This window comes from Hydra vulgaris, chromosome 03, assembly GCF_038396675.1.
Source record: "Hydra vulgaris chromosome 03, alternate assembly HydraT2T_AEP".
In the NCBI taxonomy this organism is placed as follows: Eukaryota; Metazoa; Cnidaria; class Hydrozoa; order Anthoathecata; family Hydridae; genus Hydra; species Hydra vulgaris.
This window is the reverse complement of record NC_088922.1, coordinates 63,087,630-63,107,152: the sequence shown is the minus strand read 5'-3', so window position 1 is coordinate 63,107,152 and position 19,523 is coordinate 63,087,630. Positions and strand designations below refer to the sequence as shown.

The following is a 19,523-nucleotide window of genomic DNA, read 5'->3' as shown; positions in this document are numbered from 1 at the left end:
AATTCAAAATTTTAATGTGTGCTATTTTGGGCTGTTATAGCAGTTTGAGCAAGTAATTTATTTTTAGTATATAGCAAACTGTTGAAAAACGATTGCATAAAAAAAAATTTTACCACATCTTCTGCATTGCAGTGGAAAACTTAAACTTGATTTATCTCAGTTTAAACTAATGGTGAGTTAGAACAAAATAATTATAACCTGCGATTTTATGTCTTATAATGTGTATATTAAATAATAATACAATACAATAATATTATATATTATGTCATGCTTTCTTCCATGCAAAATATTTAATAACGTCATCAAAATTGATTTCATTTCCAATTTCACTTTATATTGATAAAGTAGCAAGAAATGAAAATCTTTCTTGGCTTATCGATGACCGCAATTTTTTGCACCCCCCTTCCCTTCAATTTGAGAAGTTGCAAATTCTATATGGTCATAGTTTTTGAACGCTTAGAAATTATACTATGAAACTTAAAATTTCTCGATGAATATAAGTCTAGTTGAAAGTAGTAAAAAAAATATTTCATCGGCTTGTTGCTCTCATGTTTGGGGCTTTTTGTTCCCAGGCTCCAATAACCGCAATTTTTTGCAAAGCATCTTTATTTGACATAAGTATAAACATATAAATGTTTAGAGTTATCTCCATGTCTGAAAGTTAGATATCTCAAAGACAAAAATATGCAGGATCCGCCCCTGCATCTTGATTTCTTTATAAATTTCATTTCCCTCGATATCTCCTTCTAAATTTAAATGATTTCTATGATTTTTGTTCGAATCTGCGTTTAAAAGATACTAAGACAGTATCTATTATTTGCAAAAAATAATTTATTCCGAAGTATTCTTTATTGTTAATAGCAAACGATTCATCTTCTCCTTCACAATCGAATAATTTCCTTTTTTTTTCCTCTGGATGATTATTTGAAATCAGGATTTATATCCATTTCCTTGGCAAGTTCAGTTGCTGCAATCATAGCTTTGGCAAAACCTTCTCCTCTGTATTATGTTAACACCTTTTAGATGTTTTATGGCCAAATCAATTTACATATTCTGGTTTTGCAATACTTAGCAAACGATATTAATTTTGGACAATATATCATACCAAATAATAATACTGGCTAATAATTCAAATTCGTTGATTTTGCGTACTGTAGACAAACCCTCAACTTTCAGTTTATTATCAAATGCGTTGTTGCCAATTTTAATTAGGGTTCCTCAAAATTGCCAAACTTAAAATCGAATAGCTTTTACACTATCAAGACGGCGTTCCTACCTAGTGTCTGATAATGATTAAGGTGTAATTTCAATATATTTTTTTTTAGAACATCCCAACGCAATGTTGATGCTGCAAATATCGTGTAAATCTTTTGTAAAACACCAAAAAAATGTATTGCTTAGGTTGATAATTTTGCTATATCTCTCAATAATAAATTCAAGTAAAACCTAAAACGCTTTGGTTCGTAAAATGCTTTAGGACTGACGCGCAATATATTTGCTTGTACTCCTAGAAATTTTTCCATGTCTGGAAGTTATCTCAAAGACCAGCAAACGCTTGATCAACCCCTGATACCTCAAGTTATATCTATATTTATAACTCAAATTATTGCAACGATCTTTATGATAATAATTTCAAGAGTTCCGCACGATTAACGCCATTTCACATTTTTATTTAAAATTTTTACAACTTTAATAGCTACTTTATTTATGTAAAAAACAAGTGACAAGTGCTTGAGTAAAACTCCGCAAAAATGAAACTTTTAACTTTTAAAAGAAAACTGTATTTTAAAATTTTGTTGTTTAAACAATAAAAATAAATAATATTTTACTTAAACCACCTGTGAAGTCATACGATTTACCAAGCTTTCAACTTTGCTAAGCTCTAAGTTCATTTTGATTGCATTCAACTCAATATCAAATAAATAGTTACGTCGAACTTCAATTATTTCAGATGATTTGAGTTTGTTTTGAATTCCGTATTTTACATCGTTGAATGAATTGTCTATTATTTCAGTATTTTGGACAGTTTTTTTTGGCAACTTTGTATCCATAAATGATTTAGTCAATTTCAAACTCAATTTCAAGAACTCATTATCAACTTTCACCTGCAAATCTTTTGATAAATGAGCTGACGAATTTTTTTCAAAGTTTATAAAGTCATTTTGTATGTTTCTTTTTATGTAATTATAACCATTTTCGTTCTTTTTGATTTCAGTTCCAGGGCTAATTTCTGATTTAAACAAAAAGTTTGCCACTTTTATAATCCTAATGTTCTCCATATCACCTCTAGATAAATCGGCATTGTCTGCATGATTTTCAGCGATATTGATAATACCTTTATAAAGTATATTTCCAATAGTATTTTCCGCATGATCTTTAGTAATATTAATGTTCTCCGTATAAACTTTAGTTTTGTCAGCATTCTGTGTTTGATATTTATTAACACTCTCTGTTTGATATTTATCAACACTCTCTGTTTGATACTTAGTCGTTTTTATATTTTCTATTTTATCTTTATTTATATCAAAATTATCCAAATTGATTTTAGTGGTATTTTTATTTTTGGTATGTTTCTCTGTAGAACTGTTGTGTAATGTAGTAATGGTTTTATTATTTTCTAAAGGATCTTCAACCATATAGGTATTCTCAGTACGAATATTAGTCAAACTTTTATTCTCGGTTAAATCTTTAAAAATTTTAACATTGCATAATCCTTTAATAAATTTTCAGAAGGTAATGATAAACGAGGTTGGATTTTTTCATAGAAGTCATGTTTTTTATCCATATATAACTTTTTTAGAATCCGCACTTCTGATTCAAGTTTTTTAATTTTTAGTTCAAGTTGAAATATATATTCTTCTTGAACCAATATTTTTTCTTCGCATAAATCTATAACTAGTTTTTGACGTGAACTTTCCAAAACATTGGATACAACAAAACTTTTATTTTACTTTCATATAACTTACAGTTTTGCAAGCGAAAACTTTTTTTCTTTTTTGTATTGTTTATTAGTGAAGTTTAGCGTTGCGTAGTTCATGGACGATCCCTTACGTCAAGTTTAGGAACTTGTTAATTTGCTCTGCTTCCAAGGTGAGAAAGTTACATCTTTTCGACAATGCTAAAACAACAGCATGCTAATATTAATTGATTTCCTTTTAAATATTTACTAAATGAACATCTTTAATAACTAGTTTGAAAGTATAAATTTTCGTTAAAAAAACAACTGCGGACTTATTTTCCAATTTTGTAAGTTTGTAAATTAGTCCTAACTATGTAAACGCCTGTTTCTCATTGCTTAATTATGTAAACGCCTGTTTCTTATTGCTTAATTATGTAAACGTCTGTTTCTTATTGCTTAATTATGTAAACGCCTGTTTCTTATTGCTTAATTATGTAAACGCCTGTTTCTTATTGCTTAATTATGTAAACGCCTGTTTCTTAATGAAACTTGCATTCTTGTGCTTGCTCACTTGACCTTGTGAAATCATTCTTAGTGTTGGGTAATCTCACGCTAAAACTCAACTAAAGAAACACCACGTGCTTTATCAACAGTTTACATTTTCATCAACATTAGTGAACCAATAATCACTAAAAAAAAGAATACAGCAAAATGTACACTTGATTTAATAATCAGCGAGAATTTCCATATTTCCAAAGCTCTACATGCATTTACAATATAGGTTTCTATCGACTATTCATTATTATAAAGATAATAATATTTCAATATTATTATCTCAATAATAATAAATAGCAGAGGATATTATATAATATTCTCTGCTGTTTATTATTATAAAGATAATAATATTTCAATATTATTATCTTTATAATAATAAACAGGTAAATTTGAGATGATAAACAATTATTCAAACGAGTCGTTAAAGCGTTTTGTTAGCGTTTGAAAATGCGCAACAAGCTGCTAAATCTCCACACTATATAATTAAAATCTTTTTTTTATCACCTATTTATCGTAGTATTGGCAGTTAACCAAACATTGTATAAATGATTGCATCATCAAAAGTTTTATTCTTTTTATTGAAAAGCATCACAGTGATGATAATTATGTACTTTGGCTCGTCCTCTTCGCACTATGAAAAAAGTGTGACTAGTTACCTCGATAAAAAAATATTCATGTTGCAAAAATTGATAACCCAGCTTTAATCCCAGAATTAAGATCTATTGAGGATTTTTGATCAATCCTTAAAAGCTATGAGCATAAAAATAATCGATAAGATAAATATGACAACCAACTGCAAAAAAAAATTCGTTCTCGTTTAAAAATAGTTGATAAAAATCTTATACAACGTTTGTGCATACATGTGTACAGAAAAATGACGCAGTACATCGTAATGGCGACAAAAAAATTTTCCAAAAATTATAACGAATTATGTGTGTATTTTGCCATAAAGAATTTTTTTACAAAATTAGACTTTTACAAAATGCATATACACGGCTGGGGCAAGAAGTAGACAAATTCAGTTTTATCGCCAACCCCCTTCGAATGTAAAAAATAAAAATAAAATGTTGCTTACTATTCTGTAATAATTTTTCTTTGCACTAATATTACTCGTGTATATTTTGTACCAAATTTTTGTTGCAAAGTGTTGCTAATAAAAAATAGCTATTATCTATTTTATTAGCAATATAGGGGCTATTTTGGAAATTTATGGAACTTTTTTTTTTAGTAATGCCTAAATTTTTTATTGAAAGATTAAAAATAATTCTTTTTTATAAGTTTTTTTGTTATTTTTTTTGGAAATGGAAGGGGGAAGGGTTCTGACCCAATAGCCACAACCCTGTTTTTATATATATTTGTATATTATTAAAAAAAAATTTGGTTTTTATGAAGCCTTTATCGAGTATATACAAGTTAAAAATTGGCTTGTCCATACACATTTAAAATAAAATATGTGTCTGCTCCAGCGTTATTAATTATATCATAGCAGGTTCTAGATACTGCTTATAGTGAGACTCATTTTGCACTGAGCCTCAGAAACTTTAACTCAGTTGTTGTTCGAGTTCAGACACTAAATCTTTACTCTTAACAACTTTAGAAGAAAAAAAACAGATTTATTTTAAATCGCTAATTCTTTGACTAATTCAGCTTTCAAAATAATTTGCAGCCACCTAAATTTAATAAACTAGGTTATTAAATTTAGGTGGCTGCATGAAAAATTGTATAAGAAAATATAATCAAAACTATTTAACAAATCGTTAAAAAAATTATCTAACAAATTATTAACAAAATTATTTAAAAATAAAATAAAAAATAAAAAAATAATAATCACTCTAATCTAAATCCGTTCGGGGTCTTGCTGCCTTGTTGTTGTGTACGAAAAAAAATATATACCTTCTCGCCTTTTTAAATAATATATTAAATTCTTACAATGTAGATTCTGCAACACCCGTTTAGATTCTAAACGTTATAAATTTTTCTAGATTTATAATGTAACATATGCACCTGTGAACATATTCATAAATAAACAAATGTTCACGCAGTATTTATATGCTAATATTTCTGTCTCTTAATTTAACACTTTAAGACATAAAAACCTAAAACATCACTTACAAACACCCTTTAAAAACCTAAAACATCACTTACGAGGAACATGCCCAGTATAATGAGGAATCATACCAGCATCTTTCAACAAAACAGAACCAAGTAAACTTTCATCACTTGATTGCAATGGTTCAGCAAAGCTAAAATAAAAAGATTTATTTAATTGGAAGAATAATTCATACATGATGCATGCAGGGCCGGCGCGAGTAGGTACAACGTGGGGGAGGGGAGTTGTGGTGGTGGTGCAATTACAATTTTTGTTGAATATACTATAATTAAAAAAAAAGGTCCTCATTTTTTGAACTGCCTAGACGACACTTGCCGACCGACATTCTAAATTTGTCGACTGACTTGTTAAAAGGGTCAAATTTGTCAACTAAATGCACGAAAAATTTAGCAATGGGAGGGGGGGGGGGATGGGGTGTAACACACCCCCTTCTCGCCCGCCTTAAATGCATGTAACCCATTGAAAATATAAAACGTAAAGTATACCTATAAGTCCTATAGAAGTCCTATATAACTTTTATTTATTACTACATATTTTTCATCTAAAGTATTAATAAAATGCGCTTTTTTAAAAAAAATCATCTAATTCATCTCATCATCAACATGAGATCCAGCACAAAAAGGTTAATTGTTCTTAGCAGTTTAACTTTGATGTTAATTTTAAACGTAAAAAAAATATAAACAAACAAAAACAAAGTAAACAAACTAACGATTTGCAAATTTGTAGAGCCTTGATTGTTTTTATGCAATAAATTTGAAGAGTTTTTGGAAATGTTTAAATCTTCATATGCATTTTTAACCCATTGAGTATAACTGCACCCAAGCATGTGCTTTTCACATTTTGGAACATAACCTTGGTATCCCGAAATTGGCGCTTTAAAACACGATTTATTGCCTTTATCACCTTGAAATTCATAAATAGTTTTAATATTAAATACTTTTGTCAAAAATAAACTAAAGCTTACCAACATCTTTCACAACAAAATTACCAGTTTTATATCGAGAGTGTCTGGTCTTAGGATAAAGATTCTTTATTTCAAGTTTTTCATAGTTTTTAACTGTCTCCATTAACTGCTTTTCAGCATTTTTTTTAAGAAATTCTCTCCACCTAAATTCAGACATTGCTTCCTCTGATGTTCTTTTAAATGTTTTTCCATATTTTAGCATATGCTGTGGAATATACCCTAAGTACAAAAATGCAAATGCTTTGATTATTTTGAAAACGAAAAAAATATTTAATTTTACCTCGAAATTTTAAGTTACTATATATAAATTTTTGAATAATAGTAAATTATGAAAGCAGTCAAAAACTTATAACAGTTTAACAAAAGTTGTAAAATAACTGTTATAATTTTATTAAAGCATTGCTGTTATAAAAAAGAATAAACTTGATTTAATCTTAAAAAATTTATTTAAAAATTAGTTTCAAATTTCACTTATTTCTTATTATAATTTTTGTTAATTTTTGTTAATCCATTTCACTTATTACTCATTAAATTGAGTGCAGCAATTCTAAATACTTCTGCAGAAATGCAATAAAAACTTTAAACAAAAGTTTACATGCTGATTCTAAATCTGAAATTACATATTAAAATATAGCAATAATTTTGTTATATATAAATTATATATAACAAAAATAAAGTACCTAGAATTACTAAGAATTTTGAAGAAATTGCTTTTACCTACAATTTAACAATACTCATAGTCTTTAAATTAACTTTTTACATTGGCATTTGCATTATTTTTTTTAATTTACAAATTTTTTACCTTAGCATTTGCAAAGTTCAACTGACCTACTTGCGCATTGTGAGATAAATTTAAATTTGTTTGATCTTTAGATCTTAGTGTTGATGGATATTATTCTTTGATTCATAAAGACTCCAATAGCCAAATCCTTGGCCTGGGTATAAACTTATGCATCAATTCACTTATTTGTTGTAAAATCAGGTATGAATCCTGTGACTATTCTTGCTTTCATTAGACACCTCTTTAACCACCTTCCTTTAAGGTCTTTATTGATCTCCTTTATCCCAAGACTGCAATCTTTTCAATGTTGTTTCTGATCAAATTGACTAACCTCTTTATCTTTATTTTTCAGAAAGTATTGTTGTTATTAGTGACTTTGAAACTCATCACACTAAATGGCTAAGCTCTAGTATCACTGAACTTCCTGGATTTGATGCTCAAAATTTTTGTTTTTCTCAATCTTTTACTATAATAGTAAACTTTGTGATTCATTTTCCAGACAACCCTAATCAATTGCTTTCATTCAATAATTCGTGTTTATTATCTCTGACCTTAGACTATGCTTGGTTTTTCCATATTCTTCTTTACGTGCTTCAGATCACGCGATGATCTCACTCAAACTTTTATCTTATGCTTTTTCTATATCAGATGCACCATTGCAATTTTACACCTTCCTTAGGGCTGATAGGGCTTATTGCTTTTCTGTAATTTTTTTTTAGCAACTGGGCTGATCATTGGTCATTAGCAGTTTAATAAAAATACTAAAATTTGTTTAGTATTTTTATTAAACTGTTATAAGTAACTAGAGATTGGATTATTAATTGATAAACAAAACTAATACGAGTTTCTAAAATAATTATGTGTTAAGTTGTTTAAAAAGTGTAAAATATAATCTCAATTAAACTAAAATGTAAAAAAAGTTGTATAACAAAGAATATCTTATTACTGCTAAAATCTTAAAATAGAAGGCATTTAATTAATGGCAGCAGAATGCAGTTAGCCATAACAATATTAGTTGGTTTCCCCTTTAAGCAGTTTTTCAGGTAGGCCGTTAAGATACAGATGTCTAATTCTTGTTTGAAATCCTGTATACAAGCACATATAAAAACCATACCAGTGTATCCTGGAACAGATTGCTTAGTTTGCAAACAACTTTTTTCTTCAGGTAAATCGTCAAAGTTCTTCTTTTTTGAATAAACAGAGTTTTTACTATGATTTTTTCTTTCAGCTTTCTAAAATTATTACAATAGATTTTAACATAAAAAACGGACACCAGTAGAACACATCAACATCCATTAAAGTTTAAAAGTTATATAATACTAAAAAAATCTTGAGATACAAATTGGAATATAAAACATTATTGAAATACAAAACTAAACACAAAAATGTCTCACTTTTTCTAATTCTTAAATCTCATTAAAAACGAATATTGTCTCACTAAAATACTGATTTTCATATATAAACTTCTTTTCTATGTTTAAAAAACTCAAAAATGATTAGAAACACTTACAGTTATGTCAAAATACTAGATAAAATTTGCATTACAAGTTTACCTTGCAAACTTTCCAATTGGAAACTCACTATCGTCTTATACTTACTAAATAAAAGTTCCAAAACTATTGTTAAAACTTTATAATCTAAAATAAAAGTAAAAACTTTATTTTTAAAATAAATTAAAAAAAAAACAATGTAAGCTTAATTACTTATTGCAAATTTATCAAAATGTTCAGATAATTTATTTATATTAAATAAATAGCTATCATTATATTATGCTAAATTTTTTTTTCCTTCAAAAATTTTTTTTGTACAAATAAAATTATTTCATGTAGTTTTTCAAACAGGTAACAAATATCTACTAATATTTATTTAAATTCTGTCAAACAAAGCATCAAAAATTTGTGATTCTATTTGACAGTAATAGATAAAAATCTTCATTTTTGTGATCTTAGGTACAAGTTACATAAAAAATATCTTAGATCCATATCAGAAAAACAGTCCAAAATACAAGATGGTAAATATATAAGATCTTTTTAAAAAGGAAAAGGTTTCTTATAAATTCAATGGAATGTTACTTTGTACTAATCATAAAACATTCTTTTGATTTTAATTTAACATATACTCTAAAATGGTTTCAGAAAAAAAACAAAAACCAAACAAGCGATAGTATTATTACATTATTCAGTTATTACCACTGAGCTGTGTTATTTTGGTTAACTTGAAAGTATAACTTTTTATAATTATACTAAACTGAGAAACTTCAACAATGGCAGGATTAAAAAGTCTTGTTTTTTAAAAGGAATGACCTTTGCAAACAAAATTATATTTTCAAGGAACGGTTTATATATTTATGCATGTATGTATGTATGATGTATGTATGCATTTATGTGTGTATGCAGGGAGATGTATGTATGTATGCATTTATGTGTGTATGCAGGGAGATGTATGTATGCATTTATGTGTGTATGTAGGGAGATGTATGTATGCATTTATGTGTGTATGCAGGGAGATGTATGTATGCATTTATGTGTGTATGCAGGGAAATGTATGTATGCATTTATATGTGTATGCAGGGAGATGTATGTATGCATTTATGTGTGTATGCAGGGGTATTTTTACGAGAGTGTATGAAAGTTTTTTTGTAGCTATTTTCCACTTATAGACTTTATTATATGCATGTATGTATGTATGTATGTATGTATGTATGTATGTATGTATGTATGTATGTATGTATGTATGTATGTATCTATGTTTGTATGTATGTATGCATGTATGTATGTGGACAGGATTAAAAAGTCTTGTTTTTTAAAAGGAATGACCTTTGCAAACAAAATTAGGAATTCAAAAAAACTAAAAACGTTTAGAAGGGGACAATAATACCTTACATATTACCTATAAATATTTATTTAATTTTGAGTGAAGACATTGTTAGAAGAATTCTAAACTTTAAGTTATAGGTATTCAAAACAATAAGCTCCTTCCGTGACATAAGGTTTAATGGCTGTAACAAAAAAAATTAATATTACACATACAATATCTTTACCCGAAACAAATTAGGTATTTATAGGTAGCATGTAAGGGATTATGGGCTCCATCTCCATCATTTAGTTTACAATGGTCATTCCCCTTGAAAAAACATACTTTTCAATCCTACCCATGTATATACTAATACCTCAGAGAGTTGACTTGTATGAAAACCATATGTATGACCAAAAGAAAACTTGAGCAAAGGCTTATGTCCACAGTATCTAGTATTAAAAGGTAATAAGAACAATATATTAAAATAAATCAAATAAAATAAAGTAATAGTGTTTGTAATAAAAAAATGTATGATTATTTTGTGGACTAATGCCTGCATATTTTAAAGTTGTTAGTTAACAAAATAGAAATCAAATTTAACAAAACTTTCAGGCAGAAAGCCAGCTTACTAAAACTTGCAAAATAACAAAAAATTTAATAAACTGTAAAATTAATCGTAAAAGTATGCTTATATAGTTAATTGGAAAGCTGATTAAACAAAAATTAAGAACAAAAGACACATCTAGTCTCAATAAATCTCAAAAAATATAAAAGACTAATACATAAGAATTAGGAAATAAAAACAGTGTGAGTCTTCTGTAGGTGTTTTTGAATAAACTAAACAACTGCAAACTGTGTTTCTGTTTTCCTAAAAATTTGTTGATATAATTAATAAACAACACCAATGCAGAGCATATTAAAATACAGCAATTATTGTATTTATAGGTAAAAGTTTAAAAATTATATATTATATATAATGTTTGGTACAAATTTTCCCCCAAAATATTGTAAACACATAAGTGGTTAAACTATTTAATGTAAGTTGGTAAGTTCAACGATAAACTTTACATGCATCCAACTATTTGTAAAATTGCAAAAAAGTTGTATAATTGCAAAAAACTGAATAAATAAAGAAGGAGAAAAAAAAAAGATTATTAAAAAATTATGTGAATAACAATGAAAAACAAAATTTTTAAGTAAATGTTAAGTGTTATAGGAAAATATCTTTTGTTAAAGTACTCCACAATTGCTCCCTTTAATATATTTTTACAGCATATCTTACTATTAATATTAATGAAAGTATATTACCCAGGAACAAAACTTGAACGATTAGGGTTTAATAGTTTTTCCTTTACAAATAGCGTTTCGCCATCGTTACCAAGTGCCATTATTACTTGTTCTTGTTGCCTAAACAAGAACAAATAATAATTGCGCTTTATTATTTGTTCTCGTTTATTTTTAAACAAAAAAAAAACAAAAAAAACAAACAAACAAAAAACAAAACGAAAAACGCAATTGTTTACTTTAAAAACAATATAAAGAAACAAAACGAAGACCTAACATACCAAATAAATAGTGTGATTTACATTGCTGTATAATTTATTTATTGTAAGAGACTTTTAAAAACTTAAATTTGATGCAAAGCATTACTTGACTCGAAAAAATTCAAAAGGCCTTAACAACGACAGTAAACATGATACTTTTTTCATAAAGAAAGTACTTCAAAATTTTCTCAAGGTACACGCAACCTTGCTTAATACAAAAGCAAAAACAAAGTAAATAAAGTATATAAAAATATGGAATTAAAAAATAAAAGATCAGTAGAGCAAAACCGGGTCAAACCGCACACCCTATTATTCCGCACATTGATCGAAATTATCAAATAAAAACTAAACGGATATGGCTATGAAAAAAATAAAAATAGATTCAAACACAGAGCTATCTCCTCTATTCGAATTGATAAAATTATATGATTGTTCAAATCCATTTTATTCTTTTTTTAAACAACTTAAACGGGAGTTAAATTTTTTTATCTATTCTTTATCCTTGCGAACAAAATGGCGCTTGAACCGAAACTGACATAAAAATAATTTTATCACTATCTTGTTGGAAATTTAATTTTATTTCTGATAGTATAATTTTTATGCAGCTAGAACAAAGAATTAAATAAAAAATCAAAATAGTAAAAAAAAAAAAATTTTCTGCTAAAATCGCACGCTTGATTAATTACTATGTTTAGTTTTTCGCAAGTAAGCGCCTATCTTTATCTAATTAACAAAGTGTTAACTCCGGTTTAATTAAAAATGAAATATAATTTTATTTGTTAATATAATCATCTCTTACTCATTAAAAACCAATTATTTTATTATTTCTCAATATAAACAGCACTCACTCAATTCAATTTAACTCACTTGCTTTTACATGTCAACTTTAACAAGCATACAAGGAAGACGATATACTAGCCGCATTAGCTGATATGAAAGAAAATAAAACATCAGTGAGAAAAGCTGCATTCAAACATAGCGTTCCAGTCTCAAGGTTCGAAGATCTCAAAAGTAACAACAACAAAGGTTTCCTTGGCTCAAGTGCAACAACGGTTCCTTCTAATGAAGCAGAAAGATTGATGGTCCATGCGTTCCAATTACTTGGTGACTGGGTTATGGTTTACCCCAAATGAAATCCTAGATGTTGTATGTGGCTAACTTAAATGCGAAGATCAATTGCACTTATTCAAAAATTGCAATCCTTGTGAAGACTGGTTTTATGCTTTTATGAAGAGATGGTCAAAAGAAATTTTAACAAGAAAAGCGGCTAACTTAGCATCTAAAAGGACCGCTTCTTGTGCGCCAGAAATAATTGTTTGTTATTTTGAATACGTTGCCAAGCAATATCAACAGACTGGTATAACTTCTGTGTCGCATATTTGGAATTGTGATAAAACAGGTTTTTCGGGTGATCAAGGCAAAGCAACCGTAGTGTGTTGAAATAGGACAAGACGTGCATTTAAACTTACTGGCAACAATGAAAAAATTCATTATACTGTAAACAATTGCTGCAACACTGATGGGCATTTTGCACCACCATTTGTGATATACAAAGCCTAAAGAAACTTTCGTCCTGACTGGGCAAGAGGTGGTCCAGTTGACACTAAATATTCAATTTCAAAATCAGGTTGGATGGAGTACGATACGTTTATTGAATGGCTGAAAAAAGTATTTATAGCCGAAACTGAGCATATTGGTGGTATTCATATTTTAGTATTAGATAGACATACAACTCACATAACTTTGGAAGCGATATTGCTGAGCAAAAAACACAGTATAATCTGGATTTGTCTGCCAGATCATTCTTCACATATTCTACAACCATTGAATAGAGGTTTTTATTATCATGTCAAACAAGCATGGAAAGAAATTCTTACAAAGTATTACAAAGACTCAAAATGTAAGAATTTAGATTAACAAAATTTTCCACCGTTGCTCAAACTGCTGTACGAGAGTGGTAAATGTTTTACACGCTTGCATGCAATTGCTGTTTTCCAGTACACAGACTAATTTCCACTTAAAACAGCAATAAAAACAAAATAATCATAAGGCATTAGCAATCACACAAACATTAAATCTACCTTCATTAACTTTAGCAGCCTCTGCAGCACCTACATCATCTTGCTGAGACACAGCTTTATCATCTTCAACAGCCGCCGCAGCACCTAGTCTAACTACACACCGATTACCATCTTTCTCAACTACACTAGTTTCAAGTTTTGATAGATATCAAGCATTTGTTAAACGTTGTAAAAACATTAACGAGATAGAGTTGAAGCAGTTTTTTCAAGCCAGAAATCAATCAAATATCAAGAAATCAAAGCAGTGCAACATATTAAAAGTTGGCGGAAAATGTATTACCGAAAAAAAAGGAAGCCGTGAAAGTTGCTAAACTTAACGCAAAGCGTAGACTCTCTATGCCAAGTACTCAAATGCCTTAGCAAAATGGTGAGCAACCTCAGCAAAACAATAATGAAGAACTAGTACCGGCAGCCAAACGTTTAAAAGTTGCAAAATGTAAAAAGTGTAGAGTAACAGTTACACATAAATAATTGCAATGCCAGAGTTCGATGTATCGGGAACGGTTGTGCATAGAAACATGCTTACCAAAGAAATATGTCGTTGGAACTAAATTTTTTTGCTGAAAAAAATGTAAAAAATTTAATATAGTTTCTTAAATATAAGTTGTGTTAAAAAAAAGAATAAAAAAAAAAAAGTAAAAATTTAAAAAGTTCAATGTTTTCTTAAGTGTGCGGTTTTATCAGAATGTCGCCTAAAACCGCACAATTTTTTTTTCTTTACATTCAATATTTTCGATTATTTTATTATTATTTTTTTAACATATATTTATATTATCTTATATAGTTTTTTATTACCTATCTAATAAAAAAAAATAAAAATGAATTAAAAAAAAAAGTTATTTAATTTTTATTGATTGATTTACACTAATCATAGTGTGCGGTTTGACCCGGTTTTACTCGATATTTTTTGAAAATTTATAATTTTTATAGTGTGCTAGAGGGTGTTGTAAACAATTGCGTTTTTTTTTTTTGTTGAAAAAAAGTTTTATGAAGAAAAAATAAATCAAAAAACATTTTGGTAATAAAAGTTTAAAAAATAAGTGAATAAAAACAAGAATAAAGGATTTAAATAAATAAAAATAAAAACAAGAAAAAAAAACCCAAAACAAATAATATTTTTATTTAAGTTTGCCTTTATTTTGCTTTTAATATGTTTCTGCGAACATTTTTTTCTCTCACTCTATCCTTCTGAACTTATGTGATTAAAATTTTTGTTTTCTCTTACAATTTTTTTCTCACTCATCTTATCTCATCCGTTCGTTCTCTCTCTTTTTTTTTCATTTTTCTTAGCCTTACTCCTTTATATTTTTGTTCTGATTCCAAATATTTAAATATTATTGTTCTTAACACTTCTTTTTTTATTACTTGTTTTAATGTAGTTTACTTTCTTTATTATTTCCTTGTTTTAAGATTTTTTTATTTTATTTGTTTATATTATTAAGGTGTTACTCCATTGACTAGTTTTTACTATATGAGTGACACCAAACCTAACTTTGTAAATTATAATTAATTTTGTAATTTTTGATTTTATGGTTAAATAAATGAATAAATGTTGTAGACAAGCGCTTTTATTACAGCCTTTATATATATTTACTATCCTTTTTAAGACCTTTCTTAAAAAACTCGAAGTTAAGTCAGAATTTCTTGAACAAATCCATATATCAAAAAACTGTCGTAACTGCAAATTTGCATAGGTGCGAATTGTAAAAACTGACATTAGTGCAAACTGTTATAAGTGCGAACTGGCATAAGTGCACTGAATAAACTCGCAAACATTGGTATAGGCGCAAATTGTCATAATTGCAAGCTGTTATCAGTGCAAAATCGTTTTAAAAACTAGCATAAGTGTGCCAAGAAAATTTGCAACTTTTTGAAAAAATTGCAAAATTGGCATAAATGCAAACCCTTTTCGATTCACGTATATGCCAATGTTTGCAATATCTTTTAGCGCACATATGCCAATTTTTGCTTTGCATTTAGGAAAATTCGCACTTGAGTCAATGTTTGCAAATTCTATTGGCGCACTTATGCCAATTTGAACTTATGCCAATGTTTGCAAACAAATATTTGGAATGGTTTTGTTTATGTTTACGTAGATATTGTTGCTAGATAAACCCTAAAAATCTCAAAAATTTATCTTTTACCACCAAACCTTAAAAAATTATAGGTTTGGTGGTAAAAATATCAAATTTTGCGAGATTTCAGCTTATATCACTTATATCAAATGTAACTTATCTATCATAAATGATTGCATGCACAATCAAGCTGAAGGGTAAATAAGTGCAAATAAAAAAGGGCAAATTTTACAAGTGCAAACTAGCATAAGTGCAAAGCAGTTGCAAAAACTGGCTTAAGTGCAAACTGGTTTAAGTGCAAAGTAGTTTCGATTATCTTTAGTGAGCCAAAAAACTAAAAGTCCAAAAAGTAGTTTTCTAAATTTTGAAGGAAAAACATCTAATAATTTTGATTTCAGATAAAAAAATATTTTACAGTGTATCAGGTCTAAAACAGCAGAAATTAAAGGTATCATTCAACCTTACGTGCTCATGATACATGGGAACCTCAAGAATAATGAAATTTTTTTAGGTACACCCTGTCATACAACAAAACTCGTCCAGACATGGCGCACAGATAATACCTTTTATTGGCCTAAATAAATCAGGCCTACTTGTTCTTTAGATTTAAACCCTGTAAATTTTTATATTAGGACGTATGTTTAAGACAATTCTTGTAAATAAAAACACTCAAATGTTGAAGCCCTGAATACTTCAATTACCCAGGTCTGGTCCAACATGTCAGCTGACTATATCCGGAAATACGGTTCTAAGTTTTGTTCTCAAATTTAAACTTTATATAGTCATAATTTTTGAACGCTGAGAGAAAATAATATGAAACTCAAAATTTATCGATGAATATAAATTTAGTTATTTTTTTATTTATTTACACTTTTGCCAATAAAAAAAATTTACAGTCGTAACTTATAAAAATAGTTACATAACCGGGGCAAGAAGAAGACAAACTTAGTCTAATCACCAAGCCCCAAAAAATGCGTCATTACTAGATAAAAATTATTGTTTAACAATAACATATAGTTTCAATGAATATATCTCTGAATTAATAATATAAAAGAAAATGTAAATATATCGCATAGCAGTTAAAGTTTATAGTTTTTCAAAGAATAAAATTTAAGAATTGTTTTGTAAAATAAAAAAAAACAAAATTTAATAAAACATTAAAATGACAAAAAATACCAGTTAAGAATTGTTTTGAAAAGATAAGAAGATATGATTTTATATTAAACACATTTTATAGTTAGAGCAATTTATAGTTTAACTTATTTAATTATATTTAAACTTTTTATTGCTAATTTCATTAAAAGCAAATAAACAGTAAAAAATAAAAGCAAAAGATTAATAAACAACGCAAAAATAAAAATAAATTTCTCAAAAAGAAGATGATCATGAAAAATTATAAAATATATGTACACATGTTGATTAATTTTGTATTAACAATCTACAGTAATTAATTAACTATTATTATTGATTTCTAATTTAAAGAAGTTTTATTAGAAGAAATTTATTACATTTTCACTTAACGAAAGCAGTTGCTTAAGTTTTGTTTTGAATTGGTTTAGAGAATAATTAGTTTTCAGTTCATTATTTAATATTATGTTCCACAACTTTGGTCCTCGGTTTACAATAGAGAATTTAGTAGCAGAATAATAAGTTTTAGATTGAATGTAATTGTATTTTGAAAATCTAGTAGGGTATATATGCAATTTATTTTTTTCAAAAATTGAATAAAATAAGATTGGTAATATGTTTTCATCAAGTTTGAACATAAAAATAAGAACGTGGTGGAGGTATGGTTTGTTTACGTTTGGGATATTGAGTTCATTAAATAGTGTTTGTGTGTGTGAGAAACGATCTACGTTTAAAGCTCTCCTTATAGCCTGTCTTTGTTCACTAAGCAATTTTTTTATTTTCGTCGCGTTAGTGCTGCACCAAGCAATGTTCGCATGACTTAAGTAGTAACAAATAAAATAATAGTAAATGTTTTTTAAACAAGATTGATTTAATAACTGCTTAGCTTTGTACATTATACCTAAATTTTTCGGTATTTTATCTTCAACTACACCTATAATTGAGCATAGAAAAAAATTATTTTATTAACTTGCTGCTCTTACGTTTGGGGCAGGAGGGGGAGGGGAAATTTAAGGCTTTTTGGTTCCCAGCCTCCAACCATCACATTTTCTAGCAAAGCTGATTATTTGACATAAGTATAAACATATAAATGTTTGGAGTTTGCTCCAAGTGAACAAAACTGGACAAACTTTTCAGTTTTTTAGGCATTAAAGCACTTTTACATCTTAGTATTACTTTACATGTAGGTATATTCGTAAATTTTCTTTATAGATACAAAACTGAAAAATCTATTTGACTGATGTTGTTTTCAATTGAAATTGCTCTTATATGTTTTTTAGCTTTTAATTTACTATTAATAAAAGCATAAACTGCAATCTTTTTAATTTTTTTTTTATTGTAAGCTTTACAAGTTTTTTGACTACCTTATTTTTTAATTTGTGTTATTTTTTTAGATCTAAATTTTTAAAATGAGAAGGCTTGTATTGATACCGAAGATTACGCTTGAGTAGATTTTTATATTTTAATTCTTTATTCATCACCATAGAGATCTTCTGGTTTTAGTTGCTTTTTGATTAAATTATGTTATAAAGTCATTACATTCATATAAATAAATTTTGATGAATCTTTTATAACACTGATCAACATCAAGTTTAGTAAATTTATAACACCAGTTAAATCTATTTAGATATTTTGATAATTCATCATAATTTCCTTTCATGTATACTTGTCTTGTAGTGATATTTTCATTTTTGCAATTATAGTGAACGAGATAATTAAAATTAAAACTTAAAACATGATGACCTTATTTTGGTTTTTCCCAAGGGATCCATGTGTAACAAGCAAGATATACGAAAAGGAGAGGCTGTAAACACTAAATATATATTTTTTACTTTGGTGTCATTTAGTTGAAATGTTGGTTTTGATACATGTTGTGTAAGATAAAATTCTTTAATACATTACAGAAAGTGACTCTCTTTTTGTCCAATGCAAATGCTTTCATAACTTAAATTCCATATACTATTCAAGGATGGAAAATTGAAATCACTGTATCAATAATATGAAATCACTGTATTGAAATCACTGTATGTAATAATAACACAATATCAAAACATCATAATATATTTTAGTTTTTGAAAAATGTTTATAACTTTTTTAATGGAATTAATCATGTTCTGACAATTTACCAAATCATCAAATTTACCAAAAGACCATGAAGTGTGTTTAAATACAAGAGATAAATTGCATTCATTGCTCATTTCATTTGTACACCATATCTGCTCCACATTTTTATTGGCTTTATTATTACTATTATTTTTGTTTTTTTAGATGCTCCAAGAAGACCTAACGGTTTTATCACAGAGCACCGGGGAAGAGCATTTAAATAAGGGTCACTTGCTTCTAAAGCAAGCGCTCTAACCACTGCGCAACGGCCGCTTTATTGTTATTGAATTTAAACGAATAAATTTGGTCATTTACATAAATACAGACTTCGCCTCTGGTACTCTTGCGGTCTCTACGATAAAGGTTATACACAGGTATAATTGTTGCAAAAGTATTATTCCACCATGTTTCTGTGACAAAAATTATATCTGGAGAACTTATTTCAATTTCAACTATAACTTCATTCAACTTATTTTTTTAAAATGAT

At 27.9% G+C, this 19,523-nt stretch overlaps 1 protein-coding gene across 5 annotated transcripts; it reads right to left on the bottom strand.

The window, feature by feature from the left end:
* Positions 1-1,752: 1,752 nt before the first annotated feature.
* On the bottom strand, positions 1,753-11,866 carry LOC136078335 (ciliary microtubule inner protein 2B-like). Of its 5 annotated transcripts, none has more exons than XM_065793955.1 (8): positions 11,671-11,866; positions 11,414-11,512; positions 10,479-10,554; positions 8,424-8,541; positions 6,553-6,747; positions 6,274-6,467; positions 5,600-5,697; positions 1,753-3,118 (listed from the first exon to the last, which is right to left on the bottom strand). In XM_065793955.1, the coding sequence occupies exons 2-7, from the start codon at positions 11,491-11,493 to the stop codon at positions 5,689-5,691; spliced, it is 672 nt and encodes a 223-aa protein (XP_065650027.1). In that variant the 5' UTR covers positions 11,494-11,512; positions 11,671-11,866; the 3' UTR covers positions 1,753-3,118; positions 5,600-5,688. The 5 variants fall into 5 exon arrangements, with proteins under 5 accessions (XP_065650027.1, XP_065650025.1, XP_065650023.1 ...); XM_065793953.1 differs by having other exon boundaries at positions 6,529-6,747; positions 11,671-11,688; XM_065793954.1 differs by lacking the exon at positions 1,753-3,118 and adding an exon at positions 5,186-5,413 and having other exon boundaries at positions 11,671-11,807.
* Between the last annotated feature and the right edge of the window lie 7,657 nt (positions 11,867-19,523).